The sequence below is a fragment of the Urocampus carinirostris genome, chromosome 1, assembly GCF_059441175.1.
Source record: "Urocampus carinirostris isolate Australia breed hairy pipefish chromosome 1, RoL_Ucar_1.0, whole genome shotgun sequence".
Taxonomy (NCBI): Eukaryota; Metazoa; Chordata; class Actinopteri; order Syngnathiformes; family Syngnathidae; genus Urocampus; species Urocampus carinirostris.
This window is the reverse complement of record NC_142349.1, coordinates 48808638-48825101: the sequence shown is the minus strand read 5'-3', so window position 1 is coordinate 48825101 and position 16464 is coordinate 48808638. Positions and strand designations below refer to the sequence as shown.

Genomic DNA, 16464 nt, shown 5'->3' with positions numbered 1-16464 from the left:
CAGCCAAAGAAGGCGCGTACCTGCATATCGGGGGCTTTAGGGATTCAGTGTCTTGCCCTGGGACACTTTGGCATTTAACTCCGAGGAGCCAAGAATAGAAACTGCGACCTCTCGTTTCCAAAACGAGCGCTCTACCTCCTGATACTCATAATTTTAATCGTGCAAAGTGATCCTTATTTTTACTAAAAATAGGCTTACCCGTTATTTATTCACTTTTTTTCTGTAAATAAGGCAATACATTTACATTTTAGTATCCTAATTGAGTAACGACATCACATGTATTCCGTTACTACATAAGCCGATCCTGAGGTTTACCCTTACATTGACCTGAGTTAATCAGTAATTTAAAAAAAGTGAATTTTAAATGAAAGCAAACATGTAAATAGTTATCATGAAAGTGAAGACAGGAATTTTAAACTCTGTTGTTTGGTTGAGTGTTTAATCGTAGTCTGCCTTTAAACATAAAACAGATTGAAAAAGAAATATTATGGCAGTAAAAAAAACAACACACTAAATTACTTTTCCTTTAAATCCAATATCAACATACAGCAAAGCTTCAATCTCTTAAAATGAGAAATTAAATACTATTATCTTACATTTAAGTTAACATTGTTTAAACTGTAACTCATTATGAGAAGCCTCAAACAAAAGTTCATAACAATGTAGTCAATATGTTGCAAAAGTCGTTTTAGTAACAATAATCCTTGTATTCTTCAATAGTAGGAAAGCTACCATAGAAATTGTGCAAATATTTGCATTACCACAAATTAATTACATCAAGTAAAATCCTCTGGCCTTCATTCATTTGTTACCAGCTAAAATCCCAGTAAAGCCAAAGCAGGAAACACGAGTAGTAAATATAGGCTGCGATCCACCGTTCCAAATGTGTCTTTTGATCCATGAGACCAAAATATATTTCCATCCATCCCTTATGGCAGAATTACTTAATGAGAGCTGTGCGCATGTGTCGAGGCTGGATTGCAGCTCAGGATTCCGAGTGGTTGGTGTCCTGGGAAGACTGCCGCACCGAAGGCAAGCGCTCAGCCGCTATAGCTCGTTGTGCCAAAAACTTGTCAAATTCTGCATGAGAAGACAACCACGTTTAAATAATTGATAAAAATACCAATCATAAAGAATCAGACCGCACTTGGTCCGACAGTGCATGTTTAGGTCAAATCCAATTGGGTGAAATTGGTTTGTTATGGAAAAAGGAGGTTCTCCTAAGGGTTGCTTACCTTCGCTTGTGACACCATCAGAGTCCTCAAAGTCATCATACTATAGCACAAACAGGAAAAAAAAAACACATTATTTTACATAACATTGCCTTTGCATTACTTTGGTTGGGAAACAATAAGCTTTATAGCTATAATAGATTAATCATAGAAAACGATCATCAATATTCGACTTGGTGAAATGAATTGGGGGAGCACAGTGGATGACTGTTTAGCACGTCTGACACACAGTTTAGAGGTCCCCGATTCAATTCCTCCCTGTGTGAAATTTGTATGTTCTCCCTACGCCTGTGTGGGTTTTGTTTGGGTGCTCGTTTCTTCCCAGGTCCCAAAAACATGCATTCCTGTTCATAGGTGGTTCAAAATTATCCCTAGCTAAGAGTGAGTGTGCATATGAATTGTCTGGTTCTCTGTCCCCATCCAAATGCCCGAATTCCGCTCGGATGGGCGAAAGAACCCCCAGGACGAGCAGCTTGAAATTGAATGGATGACTGAAATGAATTGCTTAGATGAGGAAAGTAGGGATTTCTCTGCTGCTCTTCGAAGAAAAAGGAATGACTAAAGGAATGCCATCTCGTAGACCCATGTATGCTTTCACACTTAATAATGGGCATTAATACAATTTTTTATTTTTTGGAAGTAATCCAGTTGCCTTCTTATTTTGGCAGAGGTGATTCTTATTCGGAAGAACAGTAAGCTGCTCTGTTTACGAAAACTGTGCCTCTCCCAGGCAGAGCAACCAGTTGTACTGTGGTGGTGCATTAAATAACTTGACTCATAGTTGAACTTTCAAACACTTAAAGAAAAACGATAACGCTCTGCCATCTGAAGTTCTTGTTTTTCAGTTAGATTTAAAATGTCTGATGCGTATTACTTCTTTATAATATATCTAATTATCAAGTTCATACCTCCCAAAAAAAAACCTCACATTGAAGAGTCCTACTGCTGTATAAAACTTGTAGCAGTAAGATCAAAATCATGTTAGCTCCCTCGAAGTGAGCCTCATGTTATGTGAAAAAAAAACACACATTTCTTGACCAACAAGTATTTTAGAAAAAAATTGAAGTTTATTAGAATTAGAAAAATAATCAAAATGAAAATTTTCTTTTATGATAGTTTGTGTATTTTGGATTATCACTCATATTAATAATGTTTTTTTTTTTTTTTAAACAAATGACGTTCTTTTTTACCATTAGGAACTGAATAATACACAATGTCCTTTTGAAATATCATAAATTCCTAAACTCCTAAACTAAAAGGCAGCAGACAGGAAAACATACAGAGAGTAATCAGCAAAGCCCAGAACATCATTGGCCACTCTCTGCCCCGTTTATAGATGTCTGCCAGCTTGCAAAATCCTAACAGAGACACCTTATACCCAGGCCACCACCTCTTTGACCTGTTGCCCTCTGGTAGACGCTACAGGTCTCACAAAACAAGGACAACCAGGCTCAGAGACAGCTTCTTCCCCAGGGCTATCACCACCCGAAACGAGTGCACAAAACTGTAAAAACATATCTTGTGACTTATTTTGTTCTTTTCCCTTTTTTTGCTGTTAAGTGTTATTGCACTTTTTTTCATCGCACTACCGTTCCGATGCACTATTCTTTTTCATTCACAAACATTGCACAATTATTATATCTAAGGGCAGTCTCTAAGCACTACGCTGTAAATATTTTGTCTGTCTTTTATCCTGATTGTCTTTACTCAGTCTTTTTTACTCTGGAGTGCCATGTCTAATCTGGTTGCATATATTGTATCGTTGAACGTTGATATCAATGACAGTAAAGATATTCAATTAAATTCTATTTTCAACTCAATATTCAATAAAGCTTCTAAAAGTTGATTCTACCGATGGTGTTTCCTTAAAGTAGGGCACAGGCAGCTAATAAAACCTTGGATATTCAGTGTCGTATATGAACATATTTAAGGAGATAAAATAATAGCCTGGGAGTGATGTTAGGTAGCTGTGGTGACAAAAAGCCCCCAGTGCCGTATTCCACTTATGACAGGTAATCAATGAACTGCTCACCTCATCATCCAGCTCAAGCCATTTCTCAATATCCTCCATGACATTGGACTGCTTGACAGGAATCTTGAAAAAGAAGAAAAAACAGATTAAACACAATAAGGACACAAACTCATCTGATCACTAAAGCAAATCGGATAAATAAAAAATCCACAGAATGGCTATCCCAAAGTGACACAAAAAGTAGCAAAATGATGAGAAAATGGACCACCAGGAGATATAGCAAAGCAGACCATTCCATGCTCCTTATGCACTCATAACCATTCTAAAAGCATGCAAAACGAATCATTGGATGGGGCTGAAAAAGTAAACCACTGAGCAAACCAAAAGTTGACTGCAACCTCATGACAACGTCTACTGCTACAACCGTTACAAAATCACTATCCCTCCAGACAAACAAAAAACCTAAACTAAAAACAAACTTGCAGGGTGAAATCAAGCACACTTTTGACATGGACCCACCATTCCCCTTTTAATCATCCAGTCTAACTTTGGTGAGGAGTTGTGTGAGGAAGCTGGGCTGTGATCCTTCGTTGCACAAATAGAGAACAATTTCAGAATTTCAGCAAGTGATTTCTTGACACTAATGAGTAAACTAAGTGAAGCAAAACAACATCATGGCCCACATGGGAACAACAATAGCACTTTCAAATTCAAATAAAGGGTGCTACACAAGTCCGAAATTATTCTGTCGTCCAACAGATGTTCTCGGAATGGAATTTGTAAAAATAAAATTGAATGATACTTGTATGTATAATGTAAATAGCCCAGAACATCTCAGCCACTAATATCAACATAAAATTCATTGACAGATCATACAACAAACAAAACTGTGAAAATCAATGATTGAGTTTTCCTTTCAAGACACAAAATTTGCAGTATGAGCAATATTACCGCTTTGGAGTTTTGCATGGTGTTGTCCTGAGCTTGTGCAAGGTCATCAAGTCCCATTTCTGCATGCTCACTGAAAAAAAAAACTCACTTTGGTCAACTGCACATTTAAACTAAATATAGATTCAAACACAAAGGAAAGCCTTCCAATAATATCACTTTACCTTCCTTTATGAGATGAGATTTTTTTGTGTGACAATGCGTCCACGACATCTCCTTCACTTGTATCTGTTCGCAAATTATCAATGTAGAATGTGAGAAATGAACACACCGTAAGGCATAGTATGAACTATGTTGCCCGTACATTGTCTAACGGTAAATTGATTGCGAAATGGAAAAAAAAAATACAATTATAGAATACAATTGTGTATTGTTATTGATATCAACGTTGTGAAACATTGTATGCATTGAGATTAGACATGGCACTTCCAGGGTAAAATGTGTAATAAACACTTCGAAAGGAAGAAATATAAAAGACGATCAGGACAAACAAGCAATAATAATAGAAACAATAATAACTTCAGTGTAGTGCTAGGGAAAAGCTGGCCTCAGTTATAATAATAAGCAAAAGATTTGAACGGTCTGAAGAGAAACAATTTTAGTGGAATATAGAGCTCTTGTTGGTGATAGGAATTAGTGGAGAGGTGTTGTAAAAGGATAGTGGGATGTTTGGATGCGTTCTAAGCGATAGGCAGGGCACCCGTATGATGCGGCAGGGGTAAACCAGTGAAAAGCAGTCGGGCCCTGCTGTTGAACAGAAGAGTGTGTTTTGTCACCCTGACCCGAGTGACATGGTCGCTTTCTTGTGTCCCGTTTCATCTGGAGGGACGAAAGCATGACCAACTTGGGTGCCGAGGTGCTTAACTTGTTTGGGTGTTTGGGCATTTGGGTTGGCCATGGTCCACAAAATTTTGTGTGTGGTTTTTGCTACTTTTTCCCTTTTTTTTTTCTTTTTTTGGATGTGTTGTTTGTCTTGCTGTCGGTCACCCCTCTCTAGGGATATGACCAGGATAGATAGATAGATAGTTATAATAATAATGCAACAAAAAAGAATAATGCATTGTAACGATACTGCAACAAAAATAAGTGCAATAATGTTTAGCAGCAGCAATATAATTCACAAAGTGTATATATATTCACAGTCTCATGCAGTAATATATATATTTTTTCAGTTCAGTAAAACAAATCTATAAGAATAACTTACCGAGCTGTGCCATTTGTCTGGACAAACTGTCTTCATTTGAGTAGCTTCCATTGGTGACCGATGAGCTCACATTGAGGTCTGGTAGGTTGACATAAGAATGGCTCTACGAATGCAAAAATAAGGTGGCTTCAATGATCACATTACACACAAAAACAATCAATAGGTAAGATTATTTACCTGTTGCGTTGTGTCTGGACCATTTGTTAATTGTCTTTCAAACCTGAAAACATCAACAATAAAATACATGATCGTGGACAACGACCTTAAAACATATCTAAAATTTGAATTTATTTTAATAAATGGAATATTAGCTGAACTACATTTTTGATTATGGATTTGTTTTGCGGTTGTAACCGTAAAACGTGTTTTCAAAATTGTATCTGAGGGACCCCGGGTTTTATAAACCTTATGGGTACAGTACTTTGTTAATCTAGAATAAATAAGGCTGCTGCCTTCGTGACCCGACTCACGATGAGTGAAGAAATCAGATGGATGGATACAATGAATAAATCACAGCAGTGAAGAGAAACTTAGGTAGGGATACCCACTTACACAAGAACATTTGCAGATTTGTAAAAGCATAAAGTTGCCAACACACTAATTTTTGATAGTTTGCGAACCGTTTAATGTAATAGTTCCTTGAAAGTGTCCTGATGCCAGAAAATGGAATAAAGATTTGCATTAACTTGATCACATGTGTAATAAAACACAAAAACTGTAGTATATTTAGATTAGTTACCATTTTAGTCATTGCTGACTGTTATTAATTTTCGTTTGTTATTTTTCAGGCATTTGCTAGTTTTGAATTGTTAGATATTTACCTTTTTTGTTGGTACTATTTGACCGTCTTAACTTGGTCACGAGAAAAATATATTCAGGAAGAAAACCTTGTGCAATTTCTAAAGCAGTGATTTGAAACACCTTTGGTTGTAAATATACTGTTTTATTTGATGTTATAGAGCTGAAAAATGTTGATTGTCATCTTTTGAGCGGCTTCATCAAAAAAGTTGACTTTTTAAAAATGATTTGTTTTTTGTCAACTAACATGTTGATGCTAATGTACCCAAAACTATTGTTTCCTTCATTTTTCAGTTTTACCAACATTTAAAATGATTACAAATTTGTCTGTAGACAATGATATATCGTTCAAATTAAGGTATCTGTTAAAATCCTACAATGTGTGATATTCACAGAATATTTCAAAAACTTAAAAAAATGACTTTAGAATAACATTTCTGTTGATAATGCAATACATAATTAAATTATTGGGCATTTTTTACATTTTCAGATATGGCTTTTTTAAAGGGGGTGGGGCAGGGATGTCAAAAGTTAGCATTCACGATAGGTTTTTATTACATACTAAATCAAGCTGAGTGATTTTTTAGCACACTGCAGGGCTGTCAAACTTAGATTGTCCCTGGGGCCGTATCCAGACTGTCTGTTCTCAGGCGGGCCAGATCAGTAGAAGAATGTCAACTTAGACATTTTATGTTAGTTTTTTCATGTAATGCTTTATCATTCAGCCCATTATAACAGCGTACTTTAAATATTACAATCATGCATAACAAGGGATATTTTTTAAACATAACACATTCGTTTCACCAAAAATTGGGAAAACATGATTTTCATGTTTAACATTAAATGCGTTAACTGGTTCATTTTAACAATTGAGTGGATGCCATTTTACACATGAACCAACTCACCACATATACAAACTCAAATAGGAGCCATGAGAAAAATATAATTTTTGCCTTAATTGCCGTGCTATTTTGAAATAAAGAAAATAAAATAAAAATAAAAACTTTTAGCAGTGCATTGGAAATAAGATTAGACTACATCAGATCAAACTACTAGCCTGGGCCTACTATGGCTGTGCTTAGGTGTCAGAGGAAGCATTTGGTTCCATTTATTGCAAATCCTATCTTTTGATAGAAATGACTCAGACTTTTGTTTTGGACATACTTAGAAATGTAAGACATGCCAGATAAAATAATCCAACGGGCAGTATGTTTGACATGCCTGTTTTAGCACATTGTTGTTAAAATGATACATGATACAGTGGTAAAAGAATATCAGTAGGTTCCCTTAACAATAATTTATCCGTCAAATGACAGTGAACAATTTGATCATCCAAATGTTTTACAAGGTGTTTAAACAAAAGGCGCATCTTTGTCTGTATGGAAATAAAAATGCAATTTACCTGTGATAGCGCGAGAAGGCAGTGTTCATCTCATCATTGGTCGCTAGCAACTCTTCGATGAGTTTCTCCTCACTGAGCCTAGGGACAATCTTCACTATCCTGTCCTGCATTTCCTTACAAACTGTGTATAACTGCTAATGACACAACCAACAAAAACAAATGTGTGGGTGGTGGGGATTATGGTGGTTCAGATGTAGCACATGCGTAAAATGCAAGATCAGTTAAGGGCAAGGTGACAGAGTCGCACGCTACAAACAATCATTAATAATGTCCTTGAATTGGCTGCAACACAAGTGTTCAATGTCATTTAGGTACCTCGAGCAATTCCAAGTCGGCTTGTTTTATCGTGGCGGGATCCAGCTGAGTCATCATATCGGACATCATCGTGAGGTTACTCCGCACCACTCCCAGCTCTGCCTTTAGTGCTCCCACCTTAAGTTATAAGAGTTTAGTTTACATAAAAATAATCGCTTTTTAAAACTGTAATGGTATGTACTAACAAACTACATTTTAAATCAGTAATTAGCGTTAGCGAAATAAAAGGATTACCAGGGAGGATTAAAAGGATTAAAACAACACAAGTTGGCATGAGGTAGAATCTTCTCCTGGGGCTACCCGTGCCTAACTATTTGCATGGCCACAGTGAAGAAAATGAGAGTTGCTTGACTTGACTGGACCTTGCACAGGTGTTGGACACAATATATCATTTCTAAGACCTTTGCTGTATACTTGTCAACATACTGTTTAGGATCGTCTCAGGAAATTAGAATATCGAGATAAGGTTCTTTATTTTCTGCAATGCCATTAAAAAAATTTCATACATTCTGGATTCTGAATTTTACAAGTCTTTATTTGTTTTAATATTGCAGATTATGGTGAAGACAAAACATATCCCATCTGAAATTATTAGAATATCACAAAAGTCAAGTCAAATTATGTTTTTTATAGCCCTTCATCACAAAAGTCTCTAAGGGATGCACAGACCACCATTTCAACATTCTCTCATCTGAAACCTACGTGAGGGGAAGTTAAAAATTCAAAAACCTAAGTATTTCAATGGGCTGTAACCCAAAATCAGCAAAAGTAAAATAGTATAAGGCTTGCATCATTTCAGTTTATTTGTCAAGAATCCAAAATTTATGAAATATATTTTTTAATTTCCTTACAAAAAATAAAGAACTATATCATAATATTCTAATTTTCAGAGGCAGTCCTGTATATTTGATTTTATAAAACCTGTGCAGTGCATAGCAGTCTTCCTGTGAAAACAATACTCTTTATGTGACAGGGAATAATTATAGGTATGAAAACTGTTTTCCTTCTTTAGTAAAATTTTCCAATCCTTTGTTAACTACAGTGTTATTTTTTCTTAAGAATTATCTTTCTTTGCCCTTGTTATGTATTTAGTGTCATGACCAAAGTACCTCGATATGAATTTTTAATGTGCTACCTAATTATAGGTGTAAGAAATGGTGTGATCAAATGTGCAAATATGTAAAGTGATGAACGATACAATGTGCAGTGTAGAGTGGCATCATGACTTAGAAGTAAAGCTTGAAATCCAATTTAGTTGTGCATTAAATAAACCAATGTTATTTTGTGTTTTAAAGGGCAAGCAAACAGACTGTCTAAATTTAGTATTCCAATTAATATTCCATTTGGATGAAGCATTATAATCCAGTGGATTTCATCTATCTCAGGAGGCGGGCATTTTGCCACTTGCCGTGAAGTGAAAGTGGCTGCAGTGTCTCAGGGCTCAGTTCAATAACATCTACATCTCAGCTGTTTTCTAGAGTTAAGCCATGAGTGGTTGTAGTCAGTTCCAAGTAACTGGGATTTCAATTTCAGTTGACAGCATCTGGTAAGATCACTGACTCAAAATACACTGTAGATAGAGTGAACAAGCAATAGCCATCAATTCTAATACGCAAATGCAATACTATTCACAAAGCTGTGCTTTGGTGTGTATCGTACAATATTTTGGGTTCATATAACACAAAAGCAAAGGGGAACAATAAGTATCAACTGAAAGAAATACCCAAGAAATGGGGCACCTGTAAGGTACCAAGTAAAGTAAATAAAGGGTAGTGAAATAAATCTCAAAGTGTAGCCAAGTCCATCACCTGGTTGGGAGTAAAGGCATCACATCCCTCTAGTATCTGTTTTAGCTCAAGGGTCTGGGGTGGGATTAAGGGAGGTTTGGATGACAGCAGCGCAGCGGGGACAGTAGCAACCACGGGCCCGTTCCGAGACGAGGCCTGCTAAGCGAGGCACAGAAAGCACCCGAAAACAAAGATTGACCAAAGATGAGAGGTTAAGCTTCCGAGAGTCGGCAATGAAAAGCTGCGTGTACCATTTTGGGGACTTGGACTGTTGGATAACCATCCAATTCCGTCGAAGGGAATTCGAGGCCTTTCCTGCGCAGGTCCTCGTACACAGACACTACGCCTGTCAGGTCGGGCGAGCTGCGGAATGCGTCCGCCCACGCCTTTAAAAGATGACAGGTGACAACCACAAACCAAAGGAAAATTCCTTGGAATGCGAGTACAGAAATAACAACACAGAATGAAAAAACTATTTACCTGTATGATGCCGAGCACTCTGTCATGCACGATCAGAGGAGGGTTGTTCCTCGGGATGATGGCACGGACAAGAACCCCTTCGATAAAATCCCTTGTGGTCACTAGGATATGGAAGCGGTATCCGCAGTTCTTTACGCATGTTTCAAGTACCTGAAAGCAGAAAAACGCAACTCATATCTGATTACATACAACGAGTGAAACAATAACAGGGCGGAGGTGTCGAGGCACTCACTGTGAGCGCCAGCATGACCTCTTTAAAGTTCCTGTTTCCCACAATCCTTTTTCTAATGGCTCGGACGGCATCTTTGGGTCTGGAATTGGGAGAATATTCACATTTGAAGTACATGCCATCCTGGGCTTGTTGGTTATGCGTTCACAAAACACAGAAACACACCCTTCCTCGGAACTGTTAACCATGTCACAGATCTCCATGTTGAGAGACCAGTCTTCCGAGGGCAAACTGGAGCTGGTAGCATTTTCTAGAAGAGTCAAACCAACAGAAAGATAAACTAGTATCGTAAATGTGGGATTTTGTTTCTGTTTTATGATGAAATAGTATGGAATATACATTTAAAGAACTTAAAATATGAATTTGTACAGCAGCAGGTTCATTACTAAACAAATGTGCTAATGGCTGTTTATTTGAATTGAATTAAAATATCGTTTTTGTCATTGATATCAATGTTCTGAAACATATGCAACGAGCTTAGACATGGCACTCCAGGGTAAATGCGTAATAAAGACTTAAAAATGATATAAAAAAAAATATAAAAGACTGTCAGGATAAATAGGCAATAGTATGTACAAAAGTAGTTATTAGAGACTGACCTAAGTTATAATAATAGCACATCTAAACAATAGGGCAATGAAAACATTTAGCAGGGACAAACTACTATTATAACTTAGGCCAGTCTCTCATCACTATGTTGTAAATATTTCCCCATTTATCCTGACAGTCCTTTTTCTCTCGTTGAAGTCTTTGATGCATGTTAACCCAGGAGTGTAACGTCTAATCTCGTTGCCTACAACGTCACACAACGTTGATATCAATGGCAATAAAGAAGATTCAATTCAATACTGGCTAAAATTAGTTTCAAATGTATTTTCAAATGTGTCGTAAATAATACATCATAGCGATAGACACATTGTCGCTTATAACTATATAAATAATGATGTAACTATATTTTTCACTAAAAGACTCAAAATTCAAATAATTCTTATATTATGATGAATCTTGTTAGCTCGTATGATTTAGGTCAACAGGAAGTCGACCACACTTCAACCAATTGGTGTGCCAAATAGTGACGTTTGACTCCGCCTCCTTTTAACCATTGGCTAGCTAACACGTCCATCAAGCATTGGCTATAACTCCTCTGTCAGTCTGAAAAAGGCATGATAATAATTGAAGTAAGGGCATACTATGCGCCATATATGTCAGCTATGCAGTGGTTGCATTCGACACAAATGTATTAGCAAGATCCTCGAGAATGAAACCGGAAAATGACCAACGAAGATGCCGGGTGTACTCGGCATTTTGACGCTACATTATGCATAAGAGGGTGGAGGCACAGGCTCACCGATCCGCTGTCCCACAAGAGTGCTAAACGGGTTCCCGAGGAAAAACTCCATCGTGGAAGAAGCTAAGGCCCAGATGAAAGCCGATGAAGGGGGGCAAGCTATTCGCACGCAGCAGGCGGCAGAGCTCGCTGACGCTGCTGTTGCCTGCACCACGCCTGCCTCCCTGCCTGTTTGACTGCTTGCTGCACAAAAAGTGGGCCACTAGTTGAAATGCGTCATCAATTAAAGGGATAGCGCCATCCACGCATCACACTGACGTTTTTGGTGAAAGCGCGCCACGCTTTGGCCTTTGTTAATACTGCAGGGTGAGAGTGCTCTACGGATGAGCAGTGTTGAGCCGTTACTGAATAACAGTAATTGGTAATAGGCCCTTGAGAAGACAGAGCTATGCCCCTGCACAATAGTATTGCCCTTTATACATTGGTTAACTGCTGTTAAAAGTGTCGATGAAAAGTGTTCAAACCTCATATTGTTAGAATATGATATAATGAAATTGTGAATGTGTTTAATTGCTGTTAAAAATGTCGACAAAAATTGTTCAAACGTCATATTGTTATAAAATGATATAACGAAATTGTGGATATGCTTAATTGCTGTTAAAAGTGTCGAGAAAAATTGTTCAAACCTCACATTGTTTATTTGCTGTTAATAGTGTCAATATAATTGTTCAAACCAAAAAACCTTTAACTAGTGGGCCACGAATGTGTTTAATTGCTGTTAAAAATGTCGACAAAAAATTGTTCAAACCTCGTTTTGTTAGAAAATGATATAATTAAATTGTGAATATGTTTAATTGCTGTTAAAAGTGTCAATAAAAATGGTTTAAACTAAAATTAAAAAGTGGGCCACGAGGGCCCGCAAAGCCTTATCTGCTGGCTTACAAATATCTAAATCATGTGATGTTAAACATATCTTGTCCATCAATACTTGTTACTACATAATTATATTTGCTTGCATTTTTTCCTTCTACGGTGAACATCCAAGCTACTTAATTTTTGAACCTTTTTTATAATGAACTTCATTCATGTCGAGCAACTCAGGATCTCACGACAAAATTTTAATTAACAATATATATGATTTTACGAAACACGTGTACAATATAACATGTTAAACCACATAAATAAACACGTTTGGAAAAAAAAAAATACATCCATGCAAAAGTGGCCTCGAGTGTTGTATTACTTTGGTCAGGCAGAAGGCGCCTTGAGACAATTTTTATAGAAAAGGATCTTACATTTATTTTAAAATCCTTTTTTACTGAACATTGCATCATTACCAACAAAATTGGCATGAAATAAACATTAAACAATTTTCAAGGGAACAGAAAGTGCTGCAGAAATAGAAAAAAATCTGAAAATAAAATAAAGAGTGTCTTACGTATTTGCTGAGGCGTGTTCAGGAGAGTAATCAGACATGTAGTCGCTTGTTAATCGCTTGCCGCGCACTGCTGAACGGTTGTAATCGCTCACTGCGATTGCCTTACTGATCCAAAATGGCCGACGACAGTACAATGGATTTCGTTCTACAGCTTGCTTTGAGCGAGTTGGCTGATATGAGCGACAGTTCGCATATTGACACAGTTAAGGTTATCCTAAACGCTGTGGAAGGGTCATACCTGTCTTGCATTGTTCACAAACATTACCAGGCAATGTAAGACGATATATTACATCGCCAACAGCACTCGTCAGGGTGAGATCCTCCATCTTCTGCACTGTCGACGCCATGTTGGAAATCAAAGTAAGCGGTCTTTCTCCCGTGATTACTCGGGCACGCGAGCGCTCAATAATCATTGGCCGTTCAGAGGCTGGCGATAGCTAGCGATAGCAATCGCTCACTCTCCTGAACACGCCTCAGCAGGTGTGTAGCATACCGTATGTGATTTTGTTTGAGATATTTGAAAAACACGAGGATTTTTTAAATTGTATTTTATTATATAATATTCTGTTGTTTGGTGCACTATATTTTTATCTTGTCAAAACGTCAATATTTGAATAAAGAGTAAGAAATTGAAAATGTGAATTAAATAAATTCGATTCACCGATGATTAAAATAATCGTCAGTTACAGCCCTAGTCGCGAATGAAAGTCCCGCCTTGCATGCTGTGTACTCAATGTAATTCAGCTCCTTCAAAACTAAAAGCTGCATTGAGCTAATTTTTGCAGTCCAAGCTTTGAAGAAAACACTAATATTTAATCGGCAATGTCTGATATCACATACATAAGGTGTCTTTGTGTCCCAGGCAGCTCAGCAAGACAAGACGCTTTTCCCACTAGCAGCCAATTAGCGTGGGTTGGCTTGTCTATATATTCACACTATGTAACCCGCTAATTAGTCTTCAGATTAAATACGGTGGGGACTGTTGCCTGTGCACGGGTCTGTTCATCCGCAACAAAGTGTGACGCCTTTCCTCTGCCTGTCAAAGAGTGATGCCGAAGAAATGGGATAAAAAGGATAAAATAACTCATTAGTGTGTAGCACAGTCTAAGCTTAGATGTTTGTTGCCATGTGAACAACCACAAAACGTTTTTATTCCAGAATAAAATGAAGGAATGCTTATCAAATGATTTCACAGTCAGCTCCCTAGTTTATCCATGGAAAGCACGTTTATAAAAAGAAGACTCCTTTAGAATTTTGTTTAGATGACAATTTTGCTGTGTTGAGTTCATTTGAACCAAGATCTGATGCTTTTGATGCTGCATGACTCATCCATGACTGCAGTGTGTCTGCACCTAGTTGTGGGTAAAAAGTGCTATTGGCAAATACATAGTGTGCTAACATTTTTATATATATTTTTATATATATTTATATCATGTCAGAACCCGACGGACGGTTGACCCAAATGCGTAACGTTTTCACACCAAGCTTCATTTATGGAAGCGGGGCAGTCATGCACGGGAACACAAACGCCACCGATTCAGCGATCGCTGGGCAGAAGAAGCGGCGCAGGGAAGTCAGGCGCAGGAAAACAGGAAGCCAGGGGCAGACGAGCAGGATATCGGGCAGGACGGGACAGACGGGATCGATACCGGATACGGGATGCACGAGCAGGATACCGGACAGGCCGGGACAGACAGGATCGATACCAGATACAGGATACACGAGCAGGATACCGGACAGGATGGGACAGACGGGATCGATACCAGAGAGGAAGGAACAGACAGGATCAATACCGTATATGGGGAACAAGTTTGACACAAAGAGCTGAAATTTTTAACTGCGAGTGTCAAAGAGCCACACCACGCACTGAACTGCCATGACAGACAGACACACACAAACACACACAATTAAAAAGGTATTATTTCCCATAACACACTCCTCTCCTGTTTTAAAACAACAAGTATTGTTCTTGTGTTGATTTCAAGGAAAGAGTCCACCCTCAATACACACAAAAAAAAAACTAAACATGAAACAAGGCAAAGAGCCACAGTATAAGATGAGGCAAAGAGCCACATTCTTATTGGCCAAGAGCCGCATGCGGCTCTAAAGCCACGTGTTCGTTACCCCTGGTATATGGGATACACGATCAGGATACCGGACAGGCCGGGAGAGACAGGATCGATACCAGATACAGGATACACGGGCAGGATACCAGACGGGATCGATACCGGACAGGACGGAACAGACGGGATCCATACAGGATACACGAGCAGGATACAGGTGAGGAAGGGACAGACGGGATCGATACCGGATACACCACCAGGATACCGGACAGGACGGGACAGACGGGATCGATACCGGATACACCACCAGGATACCGGACAGGACGGGACAGATGGGATCCATATCGGATACAGGATACACGAGTAGGGTAATGGACAGGACGGGACAGACGGGATTGATACCAGATACACGAGCAGGATACAGGTGAGGATGGACAGACGGGATCGATATCGGATACCGGAAAGGACAGACGGGATCGATACCGGATGTGGGATACACTAACAGGATACAGGTGAGGACGGGACAGATGGGATCTATGTCGGATACTGAATACACGAGCAGGATACCGGACAGGACGGGACAGAGTCAAAATGCTTGCCTTGCAAGTGCAGAGATTCGGACTGACAAGGAGTGAATGAGAGCACTGAGTTTAAATAGGGGGGAGCCAATCTGGCAACGAGCAGCAGCTGGCGCCAAACAAGCGGGCACAGGTGAGGGCAATGGGTAATTGTGACATATATATATATCATATATTGTACATAGAATACTTACACAATATGAATAAATGTAAGATACATTTATTCTTCTTGTTTCTGTTTACAAATATATATATATATATATATATATATATATATAAAATGTCACAATTATATATGCTGCTTATCCTCAGTAGGGTCACGGGGTCCTGGAGCCCATCCCAGCTATCTTCGGGCAGTGGGCAAGGGACACCCTGAACTGGATGACTTGCTCATTCATAGGGCACACAAAGATGCAAAGAAAACCCACTTGTTCATTCACACCTAGGGACAATTTGGACCGGCCGATTAAACTGACATGCATTTTTGGGGAATCTGGGAGGAAACCCATGCAGGCAGAGGGAGAACATGCAAACTAAACGCGGGGAGGCTGCGGTAGCCAGACTTTAACCCTGGACCTCGCTATACACCCAGCCGCCGAATTACCTAAATGCCGATAGAAATTAAAAAGACGAATACCCCCCTTAAAGAGACAGTGTGTAATATTTTGTGCCTTCAAGTGGTCTAAAAATCTTAAATTTAGTAAAAGAAACAACACTCATTTGAAGACTA

General features: G+C 38.5%; 1 protein-coding gene across 7 annotated transcripts; it reads right to left on the bottom strand.

Moving 5' to 3' along the window:
• Positions 1-420: 420 nt before the first annotated feature.
• Positions 421-14001, bottom strand: tom1 (target of myb1 membrane trafficking protein). 7 transcript variants are annotated; one of them, XM_088343229.1, is made up of 16 exons: positions 13934-14001; positions 10533-10617; positions 10371-10449; positions 10139-10288; positions 9910-10044; positions 9680-9817; positions 7872-7988; positions 7557-7690; positions 5534-5576; positions 5357-5459; positions 4317-4380; positions 4156-4225; positions 3724-3789; positions 3265-3327; positions 1236-1275; positions 421-1080 (listed from the first exon to the last, which is right to left on the bottom strand). In XM_088343229.1, the coding sequence occupies exons 2-16, from the start codon at positions 10568-10570 to the stop codon at positions 986-988; spliced, it is 1335 nt and encodes a 444-aa protein (XP_088199355.1). In that variant the 5' UTR covers positions 10571-10617; positions 13934-14001; the 3' UTR covers positions 421-985. The 7 variants fall into 7 exon arrangements, with proteins under 7 accessions (XP_088199355.1, XP_088199351.1, XP_088199353.1 ...); XM_088343225.1 differs by lacking the exon at positions 13934-14001 and adding an exon at positions 11716-11929; XM_088343227.1 differs by lacking the exon at positions 13934-14001 and adding an exon at positions 11716-11929 and having other exon boundaries at positions 7557-7687.
• Positions 14002-16464: the final 2463 nt, after the last annotated feature.